A 23418-nucleotide genomic window follows, 5' to 3' on the forward strand; every position below is an offset into this window, starting at 1 on the left:
TAAGAACCATGCATATGTTGTACCTTGGAATGTGTCCTAAGGTACAAAATGCTTCGCTGTCCCAAGGTACAATCACCACGTCGTTTAAGAAAATTCAAAATAATAGTCAATCTAGATGCACTATCATTATTTTATCATGAGCAAAATATTTAAAATACATCTCTTTTATATAACAAAATTGAGTTGATTAAATTTACAAATACATAGACAGAAAATGAAATAAAAATGAAGAAAATATTTACTTCGGAGTCATGAAATTTTCTTTCTCTCATAAAATCGTCAATTTTACTTATTTGATGTTGATTTTTGCTATGGCGCTATTTGGTGATGAAGATTACTATTGGAGATTACAAAAACATGGCTGATAAAAATAGATTCTTAGAAATTAGCAGTGTCCCAAGATACAAACGTCTTAAGATGCAACACTCTCCCCTACTAGTTTAAATTTTTACGTCAATAATTGCTCTTGTTTAATTTATTTTGAACGTATTAAAAAATTTTCTCCGCAAAAATATATGCGAAAGCTGATCACTATTCTTCGATTAAGCGGAGATCTCTAACATTACACCTATGTGGAATTATTCGGTTCTGAGAGATTTTATTCGTATAAGTGGGGTATTCATTTACCCGTCACCCAATTAAGCAGGGCTAACAGTATTCCAAAACTGATTCTATAGATTTATCTTATATCATTAAACAAGTAATTCTTGTGGGTATGTATGTATACATATTTATATTTCCTGTCACGGCAACGTCTCTAACGGTTAGGATGAAATTTTGGATTTAATTGTAGTTTTGCATTCTAAGTTCATCTACATCAGTGTTTTTTCTGTAAAAACGCGATTTCTTACAAAAAAATCGTTTTTAAAAATGAAGTCTGCTTAAGTTAAGCCTTGAAAAAAACTATGAATTGACACATAAGGCAGACGATTTGCAACCATAGCAATGAAAATTAGTCGTTTGACAATTTCAAACTTGCTTAGGGTTGTCAGGCTTGGCTGATTATTAGCCACTTTGACTAATTTTAATCACACTTGGTTGAAAACAAGTTCAAGAGCATTATGTACGTTGATGTTAGGCATTTTTTTTTTTAATTTTATTTTAGCAAAACTGTTGTTTGAGTGTATTATTTTCCTTTTTACACTTCAAACAGTTTTATATATTTTTAAAATTGGGATAAAATCGTGAATCGCAACATAGCATGGAAAGAAGTATGAGGTTAGGAACCGAATTTACCATAGTAAAATTGACTCCAAGTTTAAATTCTTATAATTAATGACAGGAAAACTTTATGGTGAAAACAAATATGTAACAGATAGTTTAAAACGAAATGTTGATTTAATTGCATTCAGAATCTTTTTTTATTTGGTACTTTAGTGTTATAAGTAGGTCGCGGTGCATTTTCGATCCTAGCAGTTTTTTTTTTCACATTTACTGTCACCATCTTTGGTCTACGAAACTACTCTTTTTGGCGATACCGTACGATAAATGTTTATATGCAACCAGCCCAGAGTTTTCCTTGGTGGATACCTGTGGGGGAGGGGAGTCCTACATTCAGTTGTAAGCTTCTAATGGCTGAAAAGATTATACTTTTGATGAAGTGTTTATATGTATCTCTTACATCTCTCGTTTCTCGTAAGCAGACGCAACAATTGGCGAGAACAGAAATATTTCGTTAACGTTTTGCTTTTCAAGCATATTTAAAAAAGTACTTTGAACCTTAGACAAACATGATTTTACGAAAGAGAAAAAAAATCTTTTAAAGTCGAGCGATGCTTGGTCATCCAGGTACTGATAACTAAAATAGGAAATAAACAAATTTTGATATGAATCTATTTAAACATCTTATTAAAAAAAACTATAAAATACAATTGGTGTAGTTTTATATCTCATTGTGCTAAGATTGCGATCATTGGACATCGTTAAATTAAATTCTCTATTTAAAAATCCAATTAATGGTAGATTCTTATCACCTGCAAAGTTGATGTTGAAATCCCTACCCAAAATCATTGGCAAATCCATCAAAGCTCTTCCCAATTTTATCTTGAAGAATGCAGAAGTGTCTTTAGAATAAATAAATAAATTTTCAAAAAAAAATTTGAATTGTATTTATAGACTAAGTCGCTGAAATGTAAACAGCAACCATTATAATTAGCTGTCCACTTTCAGAGTGGCAACGGTAAACACATAGATGTGGCAAGACAGGCCATTCGCATTTGGCAGCAAATTATTCAAGCAGCAAAGATTGAGCAAATGAAATAATATTTTTTTAATTTAAAATACATCATTTGTTTGCCCTTGGATTTATTCCTCTTTTCATGCTTAGTCACTGATTAACTAGAAAGTATGAAATAAGCATTGAAGCTTTTAATAAAAGGTAAGATTGCCCCACTTAGAGAAAACTACAACAAAGCTTATTTTTAAGTAAAGTAATTTATTTTGCTGAAAAGTAACATTTGTACCTATTATTTTGTAAGTTTGTCCAGTATTGAGACCTGAAATGTTTTCTAGTTAAATCAAGTTTAATATAAAGTGACTCTGCTAATGAATTTCAATTATAGATGGGAAATATATGTAAAGAAATCAAAAGAGAATATTATTCAAAATAAAGCAAATATGCTATCAAACTCAATAATTACACAGAAATCATAGTATTTACTACAAAACTTTTATTTCTGAGTAATTTAAAACCACGCAGCTTGCAACTATATACATTTTACTTGTTCTATATTACAATATAAACAAGAGATCGTGCAAAGACTTTCTCATTTTACATCATATTTTGTCTTTATTCTTTCACGTATTAGTAAACCTTTAATCAGTTTCTTCCAATTCCCATAAATACGCTTTTCTCTTTTCTACAAAAGGTACAAAAGAATATCAATTAGAAAGTTTTCATTTCAATAACTTTAAGACTAATAAGTAAAACTATTATGCATTTCATAAACAAACATTTTTAACTTGCTTGCAAACTATGCAGTTTACTAGCATTTTTATTTAATAGAGCATAAAGTAGTAAGTGATGTCCATACATTAAAAAAATTACAATGTATGATGGTACGAAAGTAGGTGAAAACAACATAAATATGTTTTAGGCTTTAATTACAGCAGCATATTTCTTTTCAACCATTTCTAAACAATCTATTATAATTGACTAAAGAATTGTTTCAAAACTATTACCATGTACATCATACACAACATTTGGTTTGCTACATAACAACTTTGCACAAGGCCGTAGCCAGCAGGGAAGGGGGGTCAAGATGTAAGAACCCCCCTCCCCTCCCAAAAAAATCAATGTTTTTAAAAGTTTGGGGAAAATGTTTGAAAAGGAAAAAAAACAATTGTATGAACTTTTACTAGTTCTGCTCAGCCCGTGGTTAGCGAGGGGGGAGAGAGAATAAGTTTTTGATGCTATAAAGAAAGAATTAGTAAAAGAAAAGTTAGTTAACGAGAATTATCTGTAAAAAGCTGCGCTAGTTCTGTCGACTAAGTCGTTAAAATAGATTTTTTATTAGCTTTATGCTGTTGTTAAAACCAGTCAAAAAAATTTTCTTCTCTCTTTACACAAGAATCGAAACATCTACTGATGGCATTTAACGGGATGACAAAATTTATGGAAGTGTCTAGCTGATTCTCATGACCGAAGAAGGAGAAAAACAGAATTCAAAACAGTATTTAAGCTTTTCCGAAAGGAGTAGGTTTTAACTAACCTACTGAGCAGAAGTAAAAGGTACAGTTCCAAATTACTTTCCAATTCTTTAAACATTCAAGTAATGTTTCGTGATGAGCACTCCTAAGGGTACAAAGGAATAAAATGCTCGTTTTAAACACAGGAGATAATGGTCACTCAGCCCCTCCACTCGCTGCACATAGTATTTTTAAGAGAAATCAGATGTTATGTCCGTTTTACCTGAGGCTCTCTTCTTGATGCACTCCGGAAGTACCTTTTTTGGGTTTAGGGAAAGAAATTCTTGGAATGTATAGATCAAAGTGCATGTTTTCTATAGAAGATGTACTCTGTCCCTGCCGCAAGCTAAAACTGAAACTAGTAACCTATTACCGGAAGTCTGTTACACCGCATTTTCTGTGGTTTTAACAACGTTCAAGTCCGCTGACAAGTTAGGATCAGCTATGTTGCTGTTTTGGGGAAGGGAAAATTGAAAAAGAACTGATGTTTTTTTTTTTTTTCCCAAGAACAATATAAAAAATGAGATTGAAGCAAAATTTGCCGCCCCTAAAAATTTGCCGCCTAAGGCAGCTGCATACTCTGCATATTGGGAAATTGGGCGTTGCTGTCTGGTGCCAGGTAACGAACGAATCGAGTGTTTCTAAAAGGCAATTATCTTCCAAGTTCCTCGCTTAAGACAAAGATGAAGAGCAATCGCAACATAAGAAATCACAAGTACTTTCTTTACAGTCAGTTTTGCTCAATTTATACATTTTAATATCTATTTTAAAAAGTGATATGAATATATAAATTGGATTTTAATGACTGATGGTGTTTTATCTTTTCATTTATCATAAAAGCCTGGAGTCCTCCAACAATGACATATAAAGTCTGTTAAATCTTTCTTCGTGAAAATCCAGCCAGTAAGTTTGACTTGTTGGTTGAACTTAGCTTATTTTGTTTACTTCTATTAAGCTCAAGAATTTTTAAAATGGCAGTAAGAGGCAGTAAAAGAAAAAAAAAACATTAAAAAATGGAGTTTTGTTTTCTTTGAGAGATAGTGGGGCGGGGGGGGGGGATGATTTTCGTCAGGAAATAGTCACAAAGTGTCCTTTTATCAGGAATAATCACAAAATTTTCTTTCTGAAGCACGCAAAAAGATTAGAAATTGTATTCAAATATTAGAACTGAATTTTTTTGCAAAACGTATATATATATATATATATATATATATATATATATATATATATATATATATATATATATATATATATATATATATATATATCCGATAAGTGACGAGCTTGTTTTTGCGAATTAAATTCTTTACTTGCCTTTATTTATTTTTAGAAAATGATAAAATATAGCTAAACGTCCAAGATTGCAGCTCTCTCTTAAAAAACTCTCCAAAAATAAATGACACTGTATGCAAAAAACCTGAAGAGATTGTAGCAAACATTTGTACCACAAATGAAGAAGAATATTAGAATCAAGAGCATGATGTTGTCGATTATTTTAATTTAGTTTCAGTATTTGTATTGTATTTTATCATATAATTAAGTATTCTTGTGCTTTTAAGTCTTATTTTTGATATACTTGCTTTCTTAAAGTGTTTTTCTATTCTTTGTAGCTAAGCCTAAATTGTGCTGATTTCTTGTTGTTAAACCTGAGTGCTATATTTAGGGTGTAACTTGTTAATTTTAATTTACTGCTTGTCTTAGGATTTAGTAATATTTGTACCTTTTACTTCCAAAGCTTTCTAATTCTAATAATTAGCATTATTTCTCAAATTTTGAATTTTTGTATTGACTTTTTAAGTGTACCATTTTGAGCCAGAATGGGAGTTATATGCATAATGAAAGAGGATAAAAGTGGTAAAGGGGACAAGTGGATTTCTTGTGACCTATGTCAGATGTTCTGCTTGTTTAAGGGGAAGGATGAGTCTGAGAAGGATTTCATTTGCACTAACTGTGTTGAACTCTCAGAAATCAGAGTTAGGATGCTTACTTTGGTGGGTGAGTTAGCATTAGGTTGTAGGCGTGTAGATGGGGTAAACACTCCAGAGGGAAAGGGGGAAGTTAGCAAAAAGGAGGTTGGCATTAGCTGTGTTAGACAGTGGGAATATTCCAGAGGAAAAGGAGGAAGTTAGTCAAAAGGAGGTGGGCATTAGCTGTATGTTAAATAGTGGGAAAATTCCTGAGGTAAAGGGGAAAGTTATTGCTGAGGCAACTGACTGGGAAACAAAGGGTATAATTTTGGGAGATTCAATGGTGAGTGAGGTAGGAAACTCAATAGGCAGAGTTAGACGTAAGGAGGCTAGATGTTGTTTGTCAGGGGCTCGGGTGAGAGATGTAAATAGGGTTGCTGAAAAGAAGGGGGGTATTTAATAAAGAGGATGTAGTTACTTTGTGGGTGGGAACTAACGATGTAGGCCATAGTAACAACGATGAGTTTACAAAGGAATGGGATTCCCTGTTGGACAAAACAACCAACTGTTCGGCAAATGTCCAAGTGGTTGGTTTGCTTCCCAGGTATGGAGTGCATAGGAGTTGGTTAAACCAACGGGCTAGGTGTATGAGCCTGGTACTCAAGGAAATTTGCGTTAAGCGTAGTATCAGGTTTATTGATGTGTGGAGTAAATGTAAACGCGATTGGATTGCTAGGGATGGCCTGCATCTGAGCTCTACAGGGGTAAAAATGGTTAGTGGTTTGGTTTTAGAGGCTTCAGAATCAAAAAACTAAGTTGGAATGGAGGGCATGGTTTAAGGAGCAGAATTCGAAAGGGTACTAACTATTGGGATTTTGGTAGAAACGGAAATAGGGTGGCTAATAAGAGAAAAGATTTTAACAGTTGGGATTCAAATAATCGTGCAGCATTAAATAAAAGTAAGATGGGCTTACTTAAGGTTTTTTATACAAATGCTCGTAGTATTAGGAACAAGATGGAAGAACTGAAAAGCATAATTATAGACGAGAGGTTGGATATTATTGGAGTTACCGATACATGGGCTACCGAAAGTGATGATGATTTATTAACTATTGCTGGGTATAATTGGTTTAGACAAGATAGAGTAGGTAAAAGAGGTGGTGGGGTTTTATTTTATGTCAGAGACACTTTAATTTGCAATGAATTGGTAATTAATGATAAACCTAATGAGATTGATATGATTTGGCTGAAGTTGATGAGTAATAAGGGCAAAAAACTACGTTTAGGGAACATTTATAGGCCACCCAACTTAAGCCAGGGTCAAGACGAACAGATAATTAGTATTATTAGTGACATTTCTAGCAAGGGGTCAGTCATCATAGTGGGAGATTTTAATTTTCCAGGAATTGATTGGAATAATTTTTACCATAGTAATAGCAGAGAAGAGGAATTTTTGAAAGTAATTGGTGACTTTCTTAGATCAAATTGTAACTCAGGGTACTTGACAGGACGCGATTTTATATCTAGTTTTCTGCGACATGGAAGGCTCTGTTCAGGGGTTATGTGTAGGGGAACACATTGGAGATAGTGACCACAACAGTATTAAGTTTGGGATTAAATTTGATATGCACAAAGTAGAAAATTTTAGGTTTGTGCCCAATTTCAGAAATACTGACTTTGTGGCACTTAGGCAGAGTTTGAAAGCAGTTTTTTCTTCTGGATTGGACAATAGCGATGTGAATCTTAAATGAGCAGAGTTTAAGGAAAATCTAGCGAATACGGTTGGGGATCATGTTACTTTTAGGAGAAAGGGTGTCAACACTAAAATTTGGCCAATGTGGTTCTCCAGGGAAACTAAAGAGGCTCTAAATTACAAGCAAGCTGCTTTTCATAGGTTTAGAGAAACAGGTCACAGTGCAGATAGGCTCCAATATTGTAAGGCAAGGCGTAAATTCAAGTATTTGGTACGGATTCAGAAAAGAGAGTTGGAGCAAAGACTGGCAGATAACATAAACAGGAATCCCAAGAGGTTTTTTGCATATGCTAATTCGGGGAAAGTTCGAAATAGTCATATTGGGCCACTGGTTGATGAGCACGGGATTTTAATGCAGGATGACAGTGATATTGCTAATGTTCTTAATAACTTTTTTTCGAGTGTTTTTAACGATAACTGTATCTCAACGGTTGACACCAACAAGACACAAGCTATAGTACAGCTTGAGGACTTTGTATTTTCCAGGGATGACGTTTTACTTCATTTGAAAAAAAATAAAGAAACTAAGGCTCCGGGACCAGATAATATTTATCCAAAAATTTTAGTTTAATATGCAGAGGAATTAGCAGATGTAATCACAAACATTTTCAATGTTTCTTATAATTCCGGGACAGTGCCAGAGGACTGGAAGCTGGCTAACATTACACCGCTCCTCAAGAAAGGGTCTAAAGGGAGTGCGGGAAATTATAGACCTGTGAGTCTAACTTCAGTGTTTGCAAAATTTTTGAAACATTGATGAAAATTAAGATAGTAAATTTTCTAGAGACTAATAATCTATTGACTAGTTTTCAGTACGGTTTCAGGAAAGGTAAATCTTGTGCAACTAATTTATTACATTTCTATGACAAAGTTACCATGGCTTTGGACAATAAGAAGCCTGTAGATGTTGTTTACATTGATTTTCAAAAAGCTTTCGATAAGGTACCGCATATTGCTCTACTTAGCAAATTAGCTGATATAGGAATAGGAGGGAAAACTTTCATTTGTGTAAAAAACTGGCTGACCAGAAGGAAACAAAGAGTAGTTGTAAGGGGAAATTATTCTAATTGGAGTGAGGTCTTAAGCGGGGTTCCTCAAGGATCAGTGTTAGGGCCTGTTTTGTTCATTGTTTTTATGAATGATATTCACAAAAATATTTCTGGGAACATGAATTGTTTTGCTGATGATGTCAAAGTTATGGGGACTGTAGAATATGAAGAACAAGCAAATCAGCTGCAAGAGGATCTAGATCATATTACGGAGTGCGTTGATAAATGGGGTATGGCTCTTAATGTTGGGAAATGTCAAGTGCTACATTTAGGGCATGGAAATAAGTATACAAGTTGTTATTTGCAAGGTTCAGTCATTAGTCAGGCAGACAAAGTTACTGATCTGGGGGTCTTAATAAGTCGGGATTTAAAGTTTACCCAACAGTGCAACATTGCTAGCAACAAACCCAATAAGATGCTTGGGTTTATCAATAGATCTATTTCAAACAAATCTAAAGAAGTTCTTCTGCTCTTATATAGAAGTTTGGTAAGATCCCATTTGGAGTATGCTGTTCAGTTTTGGTCTCCTTATCTTAAAAAAGACATTAATGCATTGGAAAGGGTTCAAAAACGGGCGACAAGGCTAATAAGTGGACTTTCCCACTTAGATTATGATTCCAGGCTCAGAAGGCTTAAAATGTACAGTCTTGAACAAAGAAGAAACCGAGGGGACATGAATCAGCTGTTTAAATTTATTAAAACGAAAGTTGTTACGGGGCTGAAGTTTAGCACTGAAAACAGGGTGGTAGAACCTTGGAACAGCTTACCGGAAGAGGTGGTAATGAGCAAGGGAGTAGACAGTTTTAAGAGGGCCATTGATCTTCACTGGGGATTGTAAATTGACTAGGACCAGTCTAGCTGGGCCCAGAGCCTGTTGCTGGTCGTCACTTTTGTATTTGTATTTGTATTAAAACATTAACTGGGAAAAGAAATCTAAGGTTTCAAAAGGCAGTGGATGAATTGTTTTTTTTTTTTTTTTTTTGTTTTTTTTTTTTTTTTTTTGGCTGGCATACACAAAAACTGATGGTGCAATGCAGTAGGTAATTTAACCTAAATATATATATTCACTCTTTCAAATGCATTCTTTACCTTACCAGTCATAACTTGTACTCCTGAACGAAACTTTTCCATGTTAAGAAGATTGAAAACCTATTTAAGAAATTCTTGTGGCCAGGACCGACTTACTGGGCTAGCGTTGATGTTTGTACATAAAAATAGAGAGATTGCAACTGAAGAAGTAATAGATAACTTTGCATCAAAAAAAGACAGAAGGTTGGATTTCATTCTGTAACCTTTTAAGAGTATCCAGTAAGTGGATCTGATTATTATTTTTGTATTTTTTAATTCAAAGAGTTTAAAACATTATCTTTTTATCAATGACGAATAAATAGTGTTTATCAAAGATATAAAAAATTTCTTCCCCAAAGCTTCGATGTTTTCTATGCTTACGTATCCCTCTCTAATATGTCTAAAATCAATAAGCTCAGGTTTTTAATGAAACTTATGTTGCATTTTTTCATATTTAACAGAAAAAGTTTGAAGGTTGATAGTTATTTTATTTATTTATTTATTTTTCAAAAGTACAGGAATTAAATCACCAATAAATATATTTTTTTTTTACTTTTGCATAGAATGAAAATAGTTGGTCAAAATATGTCAAGCATGATTCGAAACTGCCATTCAAATTGCAAAACCCTTTCCAATTCCGAGCGAAAAGCAAATATAAGTAGCGCAATTTAACATTCCAATTTAGTTTTAATTTACTCCAAAATTTAACAAAAAGTAGGCTTTCGGAATCCAGAACATTTTGAATTTTTATTTTTTAACCAAAGATTTCTTAATTTTTCATTTATAGGTGATATTGTTATATTTCAGGTTTTTTGATAATCATCATTCTAATTATGGGACTTTGCAGATTTATGAAGATGCTTAAAGGAAATAGGAAATGAAAATGCATGCTGTTTACATTTAATCATCTCTTTTTTTTACTTTAGCAATATTATGTAATTTTGAGATGTGTGTAGTATTTATAATTTAGCATTATTTATTGTTAGCATTATTATTAAGAAAAATAAAATATATTTGCGTGTTTTTCTTTTACGTGGACTAAATTTTCATTAAAGAATTAAAAGTTTAGAATAAAGCCTTGAAATTCCTTCTTATTATTATTATTATCTTTTGAGCAATCACGAGCTGTTTATTGTTTTCACTTTACCGTTGAATGACGTCTATCCCTTGATTTTACTTTCCTATGTTCATAATGAAGTAGTCCATGTGCCTTGAAATCGAATTATTTATAAACCACTTTTTCAACTTTATACAATCCTTTTTACGCAAAAACAGAATGCAGCATTCAGCCCCTGGCATTCATTTGAATTTCAGAGTCTTGAATTAAAATTATGGTTGCGATGAAAGCCATTAGTAGAAACAAGAAATCTAACGAGTAGGGTCCTATTGCAATTCGTGATTGTGAAAAACATAGTTTGAATTTAAGATCTGAAAATTCAAACTAATTGTTTCTATTTTTCAGTTTTTGAAGCACGAAGTCTGCATAAACGTTGCAAATATACACTGTTGGCCTCTGGGGAGGAGCCCTCCTGATTTTGTTACAGGAGGGCCCAAAATTTATAGATCTAGCCTGTCCACCATGCTTTGATTGCTTCAAAAAGCTTTGTAACAAGTTGTTTTCAATTATGCCTTTACTTAGATAAACTTTTTTTACTTTGAACCCACCCCTAAAAAGAAAACCTGACTATGACCTGCCCCCCTCCCCCTTTTACCATATGTCCAACCAATGTGCAATGACGCTCCAAAAATCATAGCAACATGTGATGTTTTCGTGTTTTTATCAAACTCCCCCCCCCCCCCCCCGCCCCCGAAACAAAATCCTGGCTACGGCCTTGACTTTGCAGTCTATGATTTTAGATGCTAATTACATGCAACAGGTATTTGAAAAATTGTACTTTCAGTAATTAATTAAGGCAAATTTTAGTTTAAAGCCAATAACATAACAAAAAGTTTATGTGCAAAGAGATCTTATTTTAATATGCTGTAGAAGAAGGGTTTTGCTCTTCAATGCTTGCATATGAAGTACACCTAAAGATAGAACCTAATCAACTACTGATTTGAAATAAAATAATAGGCTGTTAAGAGTTGTATTGATACAACACTACTGGGACAAATACAAACTGGCATTCTGCAGGGAGGGGTCAAAATGCAGATTGTGCCATTGAAGTTTTTAGGGGGCTTGAGGAGTACTTATCACTTTTTTTTTTGGGGGGGGGGCTCTCGCTCTGGGGGGTCTCTATGGTATTTGGAGGGATGTGTCCTTGCTCTAAGGTGGATGGACACCTTTGCATTCTGATAGTGAGATTACATAATTGCAGGCACACAGTGAGAGAGGGTTGGAGGTCTACCCCCCAGAACACATGGTTTGGAGCCTCATTACTAAACCTAGTATGGTAGTTTATATACATAATGCACTTTTATGAAGTCTCCCACCCATCCCCAAAAGTTAATTCTGGTCGTACTAGTGCACAGGCCTGTCCTTTCAAAATTTTCCAGGGGAGAGGGAGGGCGAAGAGTTTGTGTTTGAGGTAGTAGGAAAACTTAAAGGGGGGAAATTCGGGGGAATTTGGAACAGTTTGTAGGGAAAAACAACAAAATAAGTACAAAAATGCCTAATTTTAATATGTTTCTACACTCTAGGGGGGCTCAATTGATCCCCTTGATCATCCAAAATTCGGTCCTGAAAGTGCAAAAGTATTTAGAAATACATTAACCAAACATTCCGCCCTAAGGTGCACCAGATTCAACTTGAAAAAAGGAAAATGGAATCAAAAATGGCTATTGGGGTTTTTTTTCTTTTTTTTTTTTTTTTTTTGGATGTGCATTTTTGGGAGATACCTTAGTATTTTAACCCTTTTAGCCCCACCGTAGCACATAATGTCCTGCAGATATTTAACCGGTTTTGGTGTTGCTAAATTTTTTATACAACCGGTTTTGGTGTTGCTCCATTCTTTATAAACTTTTTTTTTTAAATCTTCGTAAATTAAGTTTAAAAACCAATTTTTTTTCTGCTCATGAAACAATATTAGCACATTACCATACAAAAGCTTGGTTACAAAATGTGCAAGTGTAAGTTCATGCATTTTCTATTCAGCATTTGAAAGGCATTACTACAATTCTACAACTTTTTTTTTTTTTTTTTTTTCAAAATTTAGAAAAACAATTTCACATTTAAAAACAAATATCTACACAACACTTTAAGGCCAGTTATACTTAAAATTTTGTCAATCATATTGAAAAATGCTTAACCTCTTCTTCCCTCTTTCGGGTATTTTCTTGTTCTTCATCCCATGCAGCTAAAAGAGTATCTTTAAATTCTTCACAGACAACAAAACCATCAAAACTAAAAAGAAATATATTTAAGTTAACCTTAAACATTATTTTAGCAGGCACGAATATTTAAAAAAAAAATCTTAAAGATTGATACTAAGCACATAACAAAAATCAGGATTTTTAAAAGATCTAATTCTATATATATACACTGGATGCACACTTCCTTTATGACCATCAAATCCAACAACAGCTGGGCTGCAGTCTATTCCTAACTTGCGAGCAATTCTGTTCAAGCATGGAACTAAAAGAAAAAAAGATTTTGATAAATGCAAATTTTTACGAAGTTATTTCAAAGAACAATATAAATACATTGCATAAAGACTTTTTTTTTCAAATATAATTTACATCCTAACGTGTTTTGGGATAAAAAATTTTGATAAATACCTCTATATACAGAGCATATACGTGAGTGAATTTTATAAACTTCGGCATAACTCAATGTTGTATCAGAACATGCTAAACAAGTGATGACAGATAATTAAGAAAAGCATATATATTTAAATTTATTACTTTGATACACTTCTAGCTTCAACAAACAGTATTTTAGGTATCCACTTTTGGATCCTTGTAGTTGTTCTTTCGTACAGGTCATAAAAACAAAAACCTAAAATGATTTCAAGCTTCCGAATTCAATGAGTTACACTAAGAATATATAACTCCATCTTGACTATGTTAATAATAAGACAAAAGAGGCGAGACTTCTTGATGAACATTGTTTAAAATTATAGAAATGAATTAATAGTCACTATACAATACATTATATCCATTTATTTTAGCAGCATTCAAAATCATTGGTGGTCTGAGACCAGTGAAAATTTCTTAGGACCACCATAAAATAGAGTTCAGTAGTCTGTGGGACCAGTGGTTGATCAACATCAATTTAGAAATTTCATATTATTTGCATTTTTAAAAATTTATTTTTACATTTACAATAATTTTATTTGATTAAATTTAGATAAATGTTTCTCATATTAATTTTTGAACTAACACCAATTAGCTACATTATGAAGATTTTGTGAAAAATAAATAAGATGTAAGTAAAATGGTTATAAGTTTATGTAGAAAAATATTTGAAGTTAAATTACATTTCGATTTAAGTAGATCAGTGATTCTGTTTGTGGACCAATAAATCTTCGAGCATATGGATCAGCTAAGCCTGTTACATTTTCTAAGAACTTCTAACCAGCTTAGTGATACTTGATAGACAGGAAAAAAAAATCGAGATAGGCCTCAGTATAGACGTCTTAATTGATTTAATCAAAATGTAATGCTCTATTGAACAATTAGCACCAAACAAACATTTAAAAAGAGATGTGACTTAAAATAAAAAAATTTTGCCATTTAAAACAAATGATTCTGTGAGAAGTAAATACCTTAACCTTTAGCCAACGGCGGTACATATGCTGTACCGACAAAAAGTGCTCTCTTCCTACGGCTGTGGTACAACGTCTGTACCAGTCCTTCTCTTCCCCCTCCAGTTACTTCCCGCAGTTGATAATCCTTTCACACACGCCTACGCAGGGAGAAAATGAATGAAACGCACTACACCCCTTTTGGGGGTCTGTCAATCAGAGGCGTTTGGCATAGTTTTGTTCCCAGTGAAGGAATGTGTGGCGAAGTTTCGAAAAAGAGGGGAGAAAGTTAAGCAGAAGTAAAATACTTGAAGGAAAGAAAAATTTTTGATAGCCTTTTTCTGTTTAATAACCCAATAGTAAGGTTTCCTATAATTAATAACAGCATATTTTACTGAGTACAAAACACCTATTTAGTTTAAGCAGTGTAGATATTTAGGGAGCAGAGCGCAAGAAACATCATTCTCCAAAATATTTCTTTTGTTATGGTTTTATAAAAATAATTAAACACTTGAAAAGCATATCTTATTTTGCTAACTTTTCGAAAATGAATATCATGCTGAATAAGAAACAACTTATCAATTTGCGATTTGCCACGTTTCATTTATTTCTTTATTTACATTTTAACTGAAAATTATTTGTAATACCGTTTCAACAAAACATGGAAAACATTCTAAAATCAATAAATTTGAAAGAGAGCTTCAATTAAGAATCTGTGTCGTGAATCTTTTGGTTTAAAAATTGAAAATTAGACTAAATGCTCATTTTTTTTTTTTTTTTTTTTTTTATAAAAAGAGTCACTAGCACAGCCAGAATTATCTTCTGGAGGGGGTTTTCTGTTCAAAACGAGCCTTTTCATATGTAAAAGTTATTGCACTAGGGATGGCAAGAATGTTAAAATCAAGGGCTCTGAGGGGTGTTTTTATCCCCCCCCCCTTCGCTACGCCTCAAAATCTATCTAATTGTTCACTTATTGAGTGAAAAGCATAAAAATTAAATTTTGATATTTTAGAAAATATAAATGTATTTCCTTGATATTTTGTCTATAGCAAATATTATTTCAGTAGAAAGTCAAAAGGACTAAGGATATGCTGAATGAAACAAAATAAGTATGGTACACCGGGGCACGTTTACGAGGTTTTTTTTTTTCGCTGAATTTTTTAATTTTATGGTTCAACTTAGGAATTCTTAAACGTTATGGCCTTATAAAGCAGTTAATAAAGTATAAATTTGTGCATTCAGTTTTCCCCCTGTTTGTATTTAAGGGGCTTAAAATGTTAATTTTTAAGTCAAAGTCGGTTGCTCCTCTTTCTTCCTTGCGCAAAAAAAAAAAGAGGTTAAGTGAAAAGATTTATAAGAGCACCTGATATATCTTACTCAGTTTTCAATGAGAGTCTAATGTCTGTATATTTTTTTTTCTGTTAATTAATTCTTACATTTGGAACTGTTTATGCCAGTAAAAAATGGAAGAAAGAGGTTGGTTTTCTGTTTACTCATGCGAATTTTTTTTTTACTTATCTTCTCTTACTCACAAATAACAACGTACTGGGTAGTGAAAATGTATTATAAAGATAGTACATAAATAGGAAATGTTGAAAATAGGAAAGACTTGGAATCTAAAACAAATTTGCCCAGATATTTTTCTTGTGCATTGTGAAGGGAGCGGAACTTAATCCTTCAACAATTACTAGAGGTATTTCAACCACAATTAGAAGAAAGAGTGAATGGGGATATCAGGGGATTTGTAGGCTGTCTCTCCATATTATCTCACTCGACAGTGATTGACTTTGAAACGCCATCTTCATATACAAAAAAGGGTGCCTTGCATGCTCTAAAAGATAGATAAGCGCTAACGTTCTTTATGTAAATGAATACGGTGTTCAAGCATATTCCGCTTGCACCTGCTCACAAAAGCAAAGCAAGGAATTGTTCTCTATTATTGTGGATTCTTTCTTGGACACACGTATTAGTGTCATCATTTTTCTGAATAGCCAAGCTGAAAAGCAAAGTTGCCTCCCTTGAATCTAAGGTATTCTACATTGTATTTACAATGGCTTTGGTCTCAGTTGAACGCTATTTACCTCTGCATTTTAGCGCATAGATAAGGACATCTGGCATTTATTGAATCCAGTGGTCTACCTCACAAATAGAGTTTGATATTTATTATTTTGTTGTCGTTAGCCTTAGGTTAGATGAGAAGCGTTATTTCAGTGATTTCAATTTTAAAACTGAACCAAATATACTTACAGAAAATCTAAACCTAGAGAACCCCATAAGGAACAAGGAGGGAAAAAAATTGTTTTCAAACCATTGAATAAGTGATGACTAGCCAAGTATAGTGTCCCACTATAGTAACCCTGTATTGCGGAGAGCTCAACGGTCGAAGTGGACATCGCCCCCTTTATGCTGTCCTATTCGGGGGGGAAGGAACTAAGAAAGCTTTGAGCCGTAGGGAGAGGGAAAAGATAATTGTATAGTTGCCGTAGCCTAAAGGTTAATCTACTCAACAATACAAAGTGAGATATTAGTAATACAAATACAAATAAATACAAATGTGGCGACCAGCAACAGGCTCTGGGCCCAGCTAGGCTGGTCCTAGTCAATTTACAATCCCCAGTGAAGATCAATGGCGCTCTTAAAACTATCTATTCCCTTGCTCATTACCACCTCTTCAAGTAAGCTGTTCCAAGGTTCCACTACCCTGCTAAATTAATAATTTTTCCTAATATCCATGTTAGCCTGAGATTTAAATAGCTTAAAACAATGATCCCTTCTCCTGTTTTCAGTGCTAAACTTTAGCCCCGTAACATCTTTCGTTTTAATAAATTTAAACGGCTGATTCATGTCCCCTTGGATGCTTCTTTGCTCAAGACTGTACATTTTAAGCCTTCTGAGCCTGGAATCATAATCTAAGTGGGAATGTCCACTTATTAGCCTTGTAGCCCGTTTTTGAACCCTTTCCAATGCATTAATGTCTTTTTTAAGATAAGGAGACCAAAACTGAACAGCATACTCCAAATGGGGTCTTACCAAACTTCTATATAAGAGCAGAAGAGCTTCTTTAGATTTGTTTGAAATAGATCTATTGATAAACCCAAGCATCTTATTAGCTTTGTTGCTAGCAATGTTGCACTGTTGGGTAAACTTTAAATCCTGACTTATTAAGACGCCCAGATCAGTAACTTTTCTGCCTGACTAATGACTGAACCTTATAAATAATAACTTGTACACTTATTTCCATGCCCTAAATGTAGCACTTGACATTACCCAACATTAACAGCCATACCTCATTTATCAGCCCACTCCGTAATATGATCTAGATCCTCTTGCAGCTGATTTGCTTGTTCATTTTCTACAATCCCCATAACTTTGACATCATCAGCAAAACAATTTATGTTCCCAGAAATATTTTTATGAATATCATTCAAAAAAACAATGAACAAAACAGGCCCTAACACTGATCCCTGAGGAATCACGCTTAAAACCTCACTCCATTTAGAATAATTTCTCCAAACAACTACCCTTTGTTTCCTTTCGGTCAGCCAGTTTTTTATTCAAATGAAAGTTTTCCCTCCTATTCCTATATCAACTAATTTGCTAAGTAGAGCAACATGCGGTACCTTATCGAAAGCTTCTTGAAAATCAATGTAAACAACATCTACCAGCTTCTTATTGTCTAAAGCCATGGTAACTTTGTCATAGAAATGTAATAAATTAGTTGCACAAGATTTACCTTTACTAAAACTGTACTGAAAACTAGTCAATATATTATTAGTCTCTAAAAAATCTTAATATTTATCAATGTTTCAAAAATTTTGCAAACCACCAAAGTTAGACTCACAGGTCTATAATTTCCCACACTCCCTTTAGACCCTTTCTTGAAGAGCGGTGTAATGTTAGCCAGCTTCCAATCCTCTGGCACTGTCCCCAAGTTATGAGAAGTATTGAAAATATTTACAATTTTATCTGCTAATTCTTCTGCACATTCAGCTAAAATTTTTGAATGAATATTATCTGGTCCTGGAGCCTTTGTCTCTTTAATTTTTTTCAAATGAAGTAAAACGTTATCCCTGGAAAATACAAAGTCCTCAAGCTGCACTATAGCTTGAGTCTTGCTGGTGTCAACTGTTGAGATACAGTTATCGTTAAAAGCACTCGGAAAAAAGTTATTAAAAACATTAGCAATATCACTATTGTCCTGAATTAAAATCCCGTGCTCATCAACCAGTAGCCCAATATGACTATTTCAAACTTGTCTCGAACTAATGTACGCAAAAAACCTCTTAGGATTTCTATCTATGTTATCTGCCAGTCTTTGCTCCAACTCTCTTTTCTGAAACGGTACCAAATACTTAAATTTACGCCTTGCCTTACAATATTGGAGCCTATCTGCACAGTGACCAGTTTCTTTAAACCTATGAAAAGCGGCTTGCTTGTAATTTAGAGCGTCTTTAGTTTCCCTGGAGAACCACATCAGCCAAATCTTTGTGTTGACACCCTTTCTCCTAAAGGGAACATGATCCCCAATCCTTTTTGCTAGATTTTCCTTAAACTCTGCTCATTGAAGATTCACATCGCTCTATTGTCCAATCCAGAAGAAAAAACTGCTTTCAAACTCTGCCTAAGTGCCACAAAATCAGTATTTCTGAAATTGGGCACAAACCTAAAATTCTCTACTTTGTGCATATCAAATTTAATCCCAAACCTAATGCTGTTGTGGTCACTATCTCCAATGTGTTCCCCTACACATAACACTTAAACAGAACCTTCCATGTCACAGAAAACTAGATCCAAAATCACGTCCTGTCTTTACAATTTGGTCTAAGAAACGATCACCAATTACTTTCAAAAATTCCTCTTCTCTGCTATTACTGTGGTAAAAATTATTCCAATCAATTCCTGGAAAATTAAAATCTCCCATTATGATGACTGACCCCTTGCTTGAAATGTCACTAATAATACTAAACATCTGTTCATCTTGACCCTGGCTTAAGTTGGGTGGCCTATAAATGTTCCCTAAACGTATTTTTTTTTGCCCTTATTGCTCATCAACTCCAGCCAAAACATATCAAACTCATTAGGTTTATCATTAATTACAAATTCATTGCAAGTTAAAGTGTCTCTGACATAAAATAAAACCCCACCACCTCTTTTACCTACTCTATCTTATCTAAACAAATTATGCCCAGCAATAGATAATAAATCAGTATCATTTTCGGAACACCATGTTTCTGTAACTCCAATAATATCCAACCTCTTGTCTATTATAATGCTTTCAACTTTTCCATCTTGTTCCTAATACTATTAGCATTGGTATAAAAAACCTTAAATAAGCCCATTTTACTTTCATTTAATGCTGTGCAATTATTTGAATCCCAACTGTTAAAATCTTTTCTCTTATTAGCCATATGATACCGATATGATACCGATGTTCTGAGACGATCATATCTATACACAACTATTTGCAAATTTCCAAATCACTAGCACAATTTTGATTTTTAGATCAAAACTGCAAAAAATCTTATCAGTTTAAAAATGTATCAGTTTAAGATTGGGTTAAAATTTCTATCGTAAAAAAGTTGAAACAGAAAAAAAAAACATGTCTTTAATGGTCTGAGATCAATTGGCATAAGGCATAAATTTGAAATTTAGAAATTTACTAACTGAAATTTAAAGCATCACTTTAAAAAAAATTCTGAAATTTTCCAGAGTAATCTCAGGTTGCGCGGAGCATCAACTTTTCTCAACTTTTTCAGAGTAGCTACGGCGAATACGGAGCACTTGGCATGTCTGCAAATAGCTAACATATATTGGTTTATTTTCTAAATAAACTAAGCTTCAAAATATTTTAATTGATTGCTTTTGCATCTCATTTTTCACGGGAAAAAAAAATCAGAGAAACATAAATATTCTTCAGCGTAAATTAACATATAAGTAAAAAATGTAAGACAGACATTTGGTTAAGTTGCTTATGGGAAAATTTATTGGAAAGAGCCGTCTTTTAATACTAAACAAAAGCATTAAAATTGAATAAAGATATTTAAAACATTATGACATACTTTGCAAGTGAACAGTTCCTCTAGGTAACATGCAGGGTTTGAACAACTCTACATTGCCATACTCATTTCTTGGCACTTTTCCATCTACAGCAATTGGAGGTTCATAAGGTTCTGTCTGCCACAAACCAAATATCTCGAGTGGCAAATCAGTTCGCATAACTCCAGCCATCTGCACAAAATCCAATAGATTGTAGTTCTTCATGATTATGATTAAAAAAAAGGAATGAAGGAAAATTGAACAATGCTATAATAAGTTACAGTTTAATTTAATTTTAAATATGTTTACTCAGTGTTACTACTTACTAACTTCTAAATGTAGAGAGGGGGGATATCAAGGAGTTTTAAGAACCTAACTAATTTCCAAGGATCATCATAAAAGAAAAGCTACACACATAAATTCAGTGCACGGTTTTATTTTTTGGAATTTATTTCACAAAACACCTAACCTTTTCACTAAAAAAAGAAATCAGATAAAAATTAGGAATTTTTTTAAATTTTATTCATGCAGTTAAGAACATATAAATCTAAGTTTTGTGACCACAACACAGAACCCCGAGGTGTGTGCAAAGCAACACCAGGTAGTCTTGGATAAAACCTGTGTAAAAAATGAAAGACCTTTATGTTCCAATCGGATTCCAAAACCATACCTTGTTACCTTCATAGAATTCATATCCAGTAGCAGCTGAGTCAGTTAAGTTCTTAATCTAGTTTTCACACGACTATGGTTGTTTAGGTCTGTTGCTAACCTAATGTTTGGATTCTGTAACTGTTTCAAGGTATTTGGACTACATTCTTACTGTTATGCTTAAGATGTTTTATGATGTTTGCATTTATTGTTGGATATTTTAGTAATTGCAAATGACTTTCTTGTAAATATTTGCAAATAAATTTTCTTTACTTTCACAAGAACTGAGTGATCATTTCAAGTATACCTGGGGTAAAGGCAGATGCGTAACTATTTTGTCCCATGTTATACAGACATACACAACACTGTAGAAATGTACTTTTCTACACACCTATTCAATCTCCTAATCAGGGGTGCATTCAGGCACAAGAACACATTAGAATGCTGCTTTTGAATAGTTTTTCTATGAAACATCTTTGTTTCATATAAAATGTTTTAATTTAGCTTTACCTTAATTTTTACACAAAGCATTCATTGTTTTTACACTTCCCAGTGGCACACACAGGAATTTTGCAAGGGGAGGGTCTAGAGTTAAAAGTCCCATTTCGAAACCAAAACACATTGAGAACAAAACACAGTAAAAAAGAAAGTATTGAACAAATAATTAGTATTATATAATGAAAAAATATTAATAACACACACTTAATTAAATTACCAGAAAGCACAAGAATTTATGCGTTACTTTTCTCATAATTCAAAAATAAAAACAGCGAAGCAAATTCAGGTATAAGAAGCACCAAATCTGAAGACCAAGAACAATCTCAGTTAATCTGTAATATAAAACTAAAAGCATGATTATTACAGTACATTCTTTTATAGTCACCAGTCTGCCTCTATAGGCTTACAAAATATCGTAGAATAAAATCTTTTTTTCTAGTTATTTTTCAAATTTTATTTGTAAATTTATCAATGTTTGATGGTGACATTGCTTGAATTTAGAAGTGCAAAAACTCATTAAACGTTCATTATACATAGCATTCATTAAGTATATTTTTAATCTTCTCAAAGTCGAGAAAGAATTCTCGCTTGTGCAGTTTGTTATAGGAAAAGTGAAATATTTAAAAAAATCTTTTAGCTGTTTAATTTTTCACTCATTAGAACTGAAATTGTTGTTATCATTGTTTGGAATTATTTTATGTATGAAATACATAGAATCATAATCAATCGGGGGGAAAAAAGCAAGTGGATGGGAGGGGTCTGGATCCCCAGGACCTAGTGTAGGATACAAGAGGGGGTCATGACCTCCCCCCCCCCCACAACCGCAGGGGAAATTTTGAATGTTTGCTTGAGAAAACATTTTAAAATGTCGAAATCATGAGAAAAATAAATATATTGTCACGAGTCCGGTGCAACTTCAAACTTTCTTCGAAATGATGATTCCCATCTTGATAAAAACACAATGAATCTATTGACAAATATTAATAACAGAGCAGGTAACAATTGCAAACATCCAGCAATGAATCAAATATCGTTAAACACTGTACATTACTCAGTACACCATGCATTTAAATCCAAAATACCTGAAAAGAACAAATTCGAAAATCACAGCGTAAGCACTAATACATTCAGACAGCAGTGAAAAAACGAGGCTAAACAGGTAGAAAGCAAACTGACTCTCTCTCTCATTCATAAGAGGTCCGGCATTATATACCTAGCGAAGAAACATCCAGAAAATCCTACAACGTTCTACCAATTTTTCCTATTTTCTTTTTATTCCATTCACAAGTGTTATTCGGGGACAATATACATCCACAAATGTTGGGGGGTTGTATATTCATTACAAGAAACAACAGGTTAAGTTACTGCAATAATTTTAGATGAAAATTAATGGAACAAACGCCAAAATTAGCCAGATTACAACAAATTAATCATAAAAACTACTATTTACAAAATTCGTAACAATATTTTTGAATTCAATTTTTTCGGGCATTACATGAAATGATGGATACAAAGAAAAGGAGGGTCATGGGAATCGTGAAACCCCCCCCCCCCTCAATCTGTGACAATATTTTTTTTAATCTGCTATAAGGTTCATTGCATTTGAGTAGTGAAAATGACTGCTTGAAAAAGAAAGAAAAGAAAACCTGACAGAAACCACAAGGGAAAGTAAATAAATTTTGAATTCCCTTTTTTTGGGGTATTACAAGTCTATTTATATGTAGGCAGTAAATTAGCTTTGCTTGAGACAGTCTCTTCTTCGCGGCAGCTGTCTTCAAGGGCCAATATAATGAAAAGAAGTGTCTGCCGCCCAATTAATTTTTATAGAACAAATTTAATCGCCGATAATTATTGTAATGTGTCAATATTTTTTACGTAAAGTCTGTAGAAAGTCTCTTGTTCGTGCTGAGTTTATTTTTAAATGAGCTGTAAATAGTTAGTTTAAATCAGTGTTTTGGACTTAGTGGCGGGCAGGAAATGTAAAATTTCAGTATTGTGTTTGCCCGTAACCTTGTCACACAAGGGTTTCCTTTATTAGCCCATCGTATAAGACGGAAACTGTGCTGAAAAAAATCCACGTTTGTTAG

The 23418-nt window shown here is 33.4% G+C and overlaps 1 protein-coding gene across 3 annotated transcripts in view; it reads right to left on the reverse strand.

Moving 5' to 3' along the window:
* Positions 1-2674: 2674 nt before the first annotated feature.
* LOC129220077 (DNA repair protein complementing XP-C cells homolog) overlaps positions 2675-23418 on the reverse strand; it is a 31614-nt gene continuing 10870 nt past the window's right edge. For all 3 annotated transcript variants that reach the window (XM_054854414.1, XM_054854415.1, XM_054854416.1), the window contains 4 exons: positions 20209-20377; positions 12945-13038; positions 12714-12807; positions 2675-2858 (listed from right to left, as the gene is read on the reverse strand). In XM_054854414.1, coding sequence (XP_054710389.1) covers positions 2766-2858; positions 12714-12807; positions 12945-13038; positions 20209-20377 — 450 coding nt within the window. In that variant the 3' untranslated portion in view covers positions 2675-2765. The remainder of the gene's footprint in view (positions 2859-12713; positions 12808-12944; positions 13039-20208; positions 20378-23418) is intronic.

Source organism: Uloborus diversus, chromosome 4 (genome assembly GCF_026930045.1).
Source record: "Uloborus diversus isolate 005 chromosome 4, Udiv.v.3.1, whole genome shotgun sequence".
Taxonomy (NCBI): Eukaryota; Metazoa; Arthropoda; class Arachnida; order Araneae; family Uloboridae; genus Uloborus; species Uloborus diversus.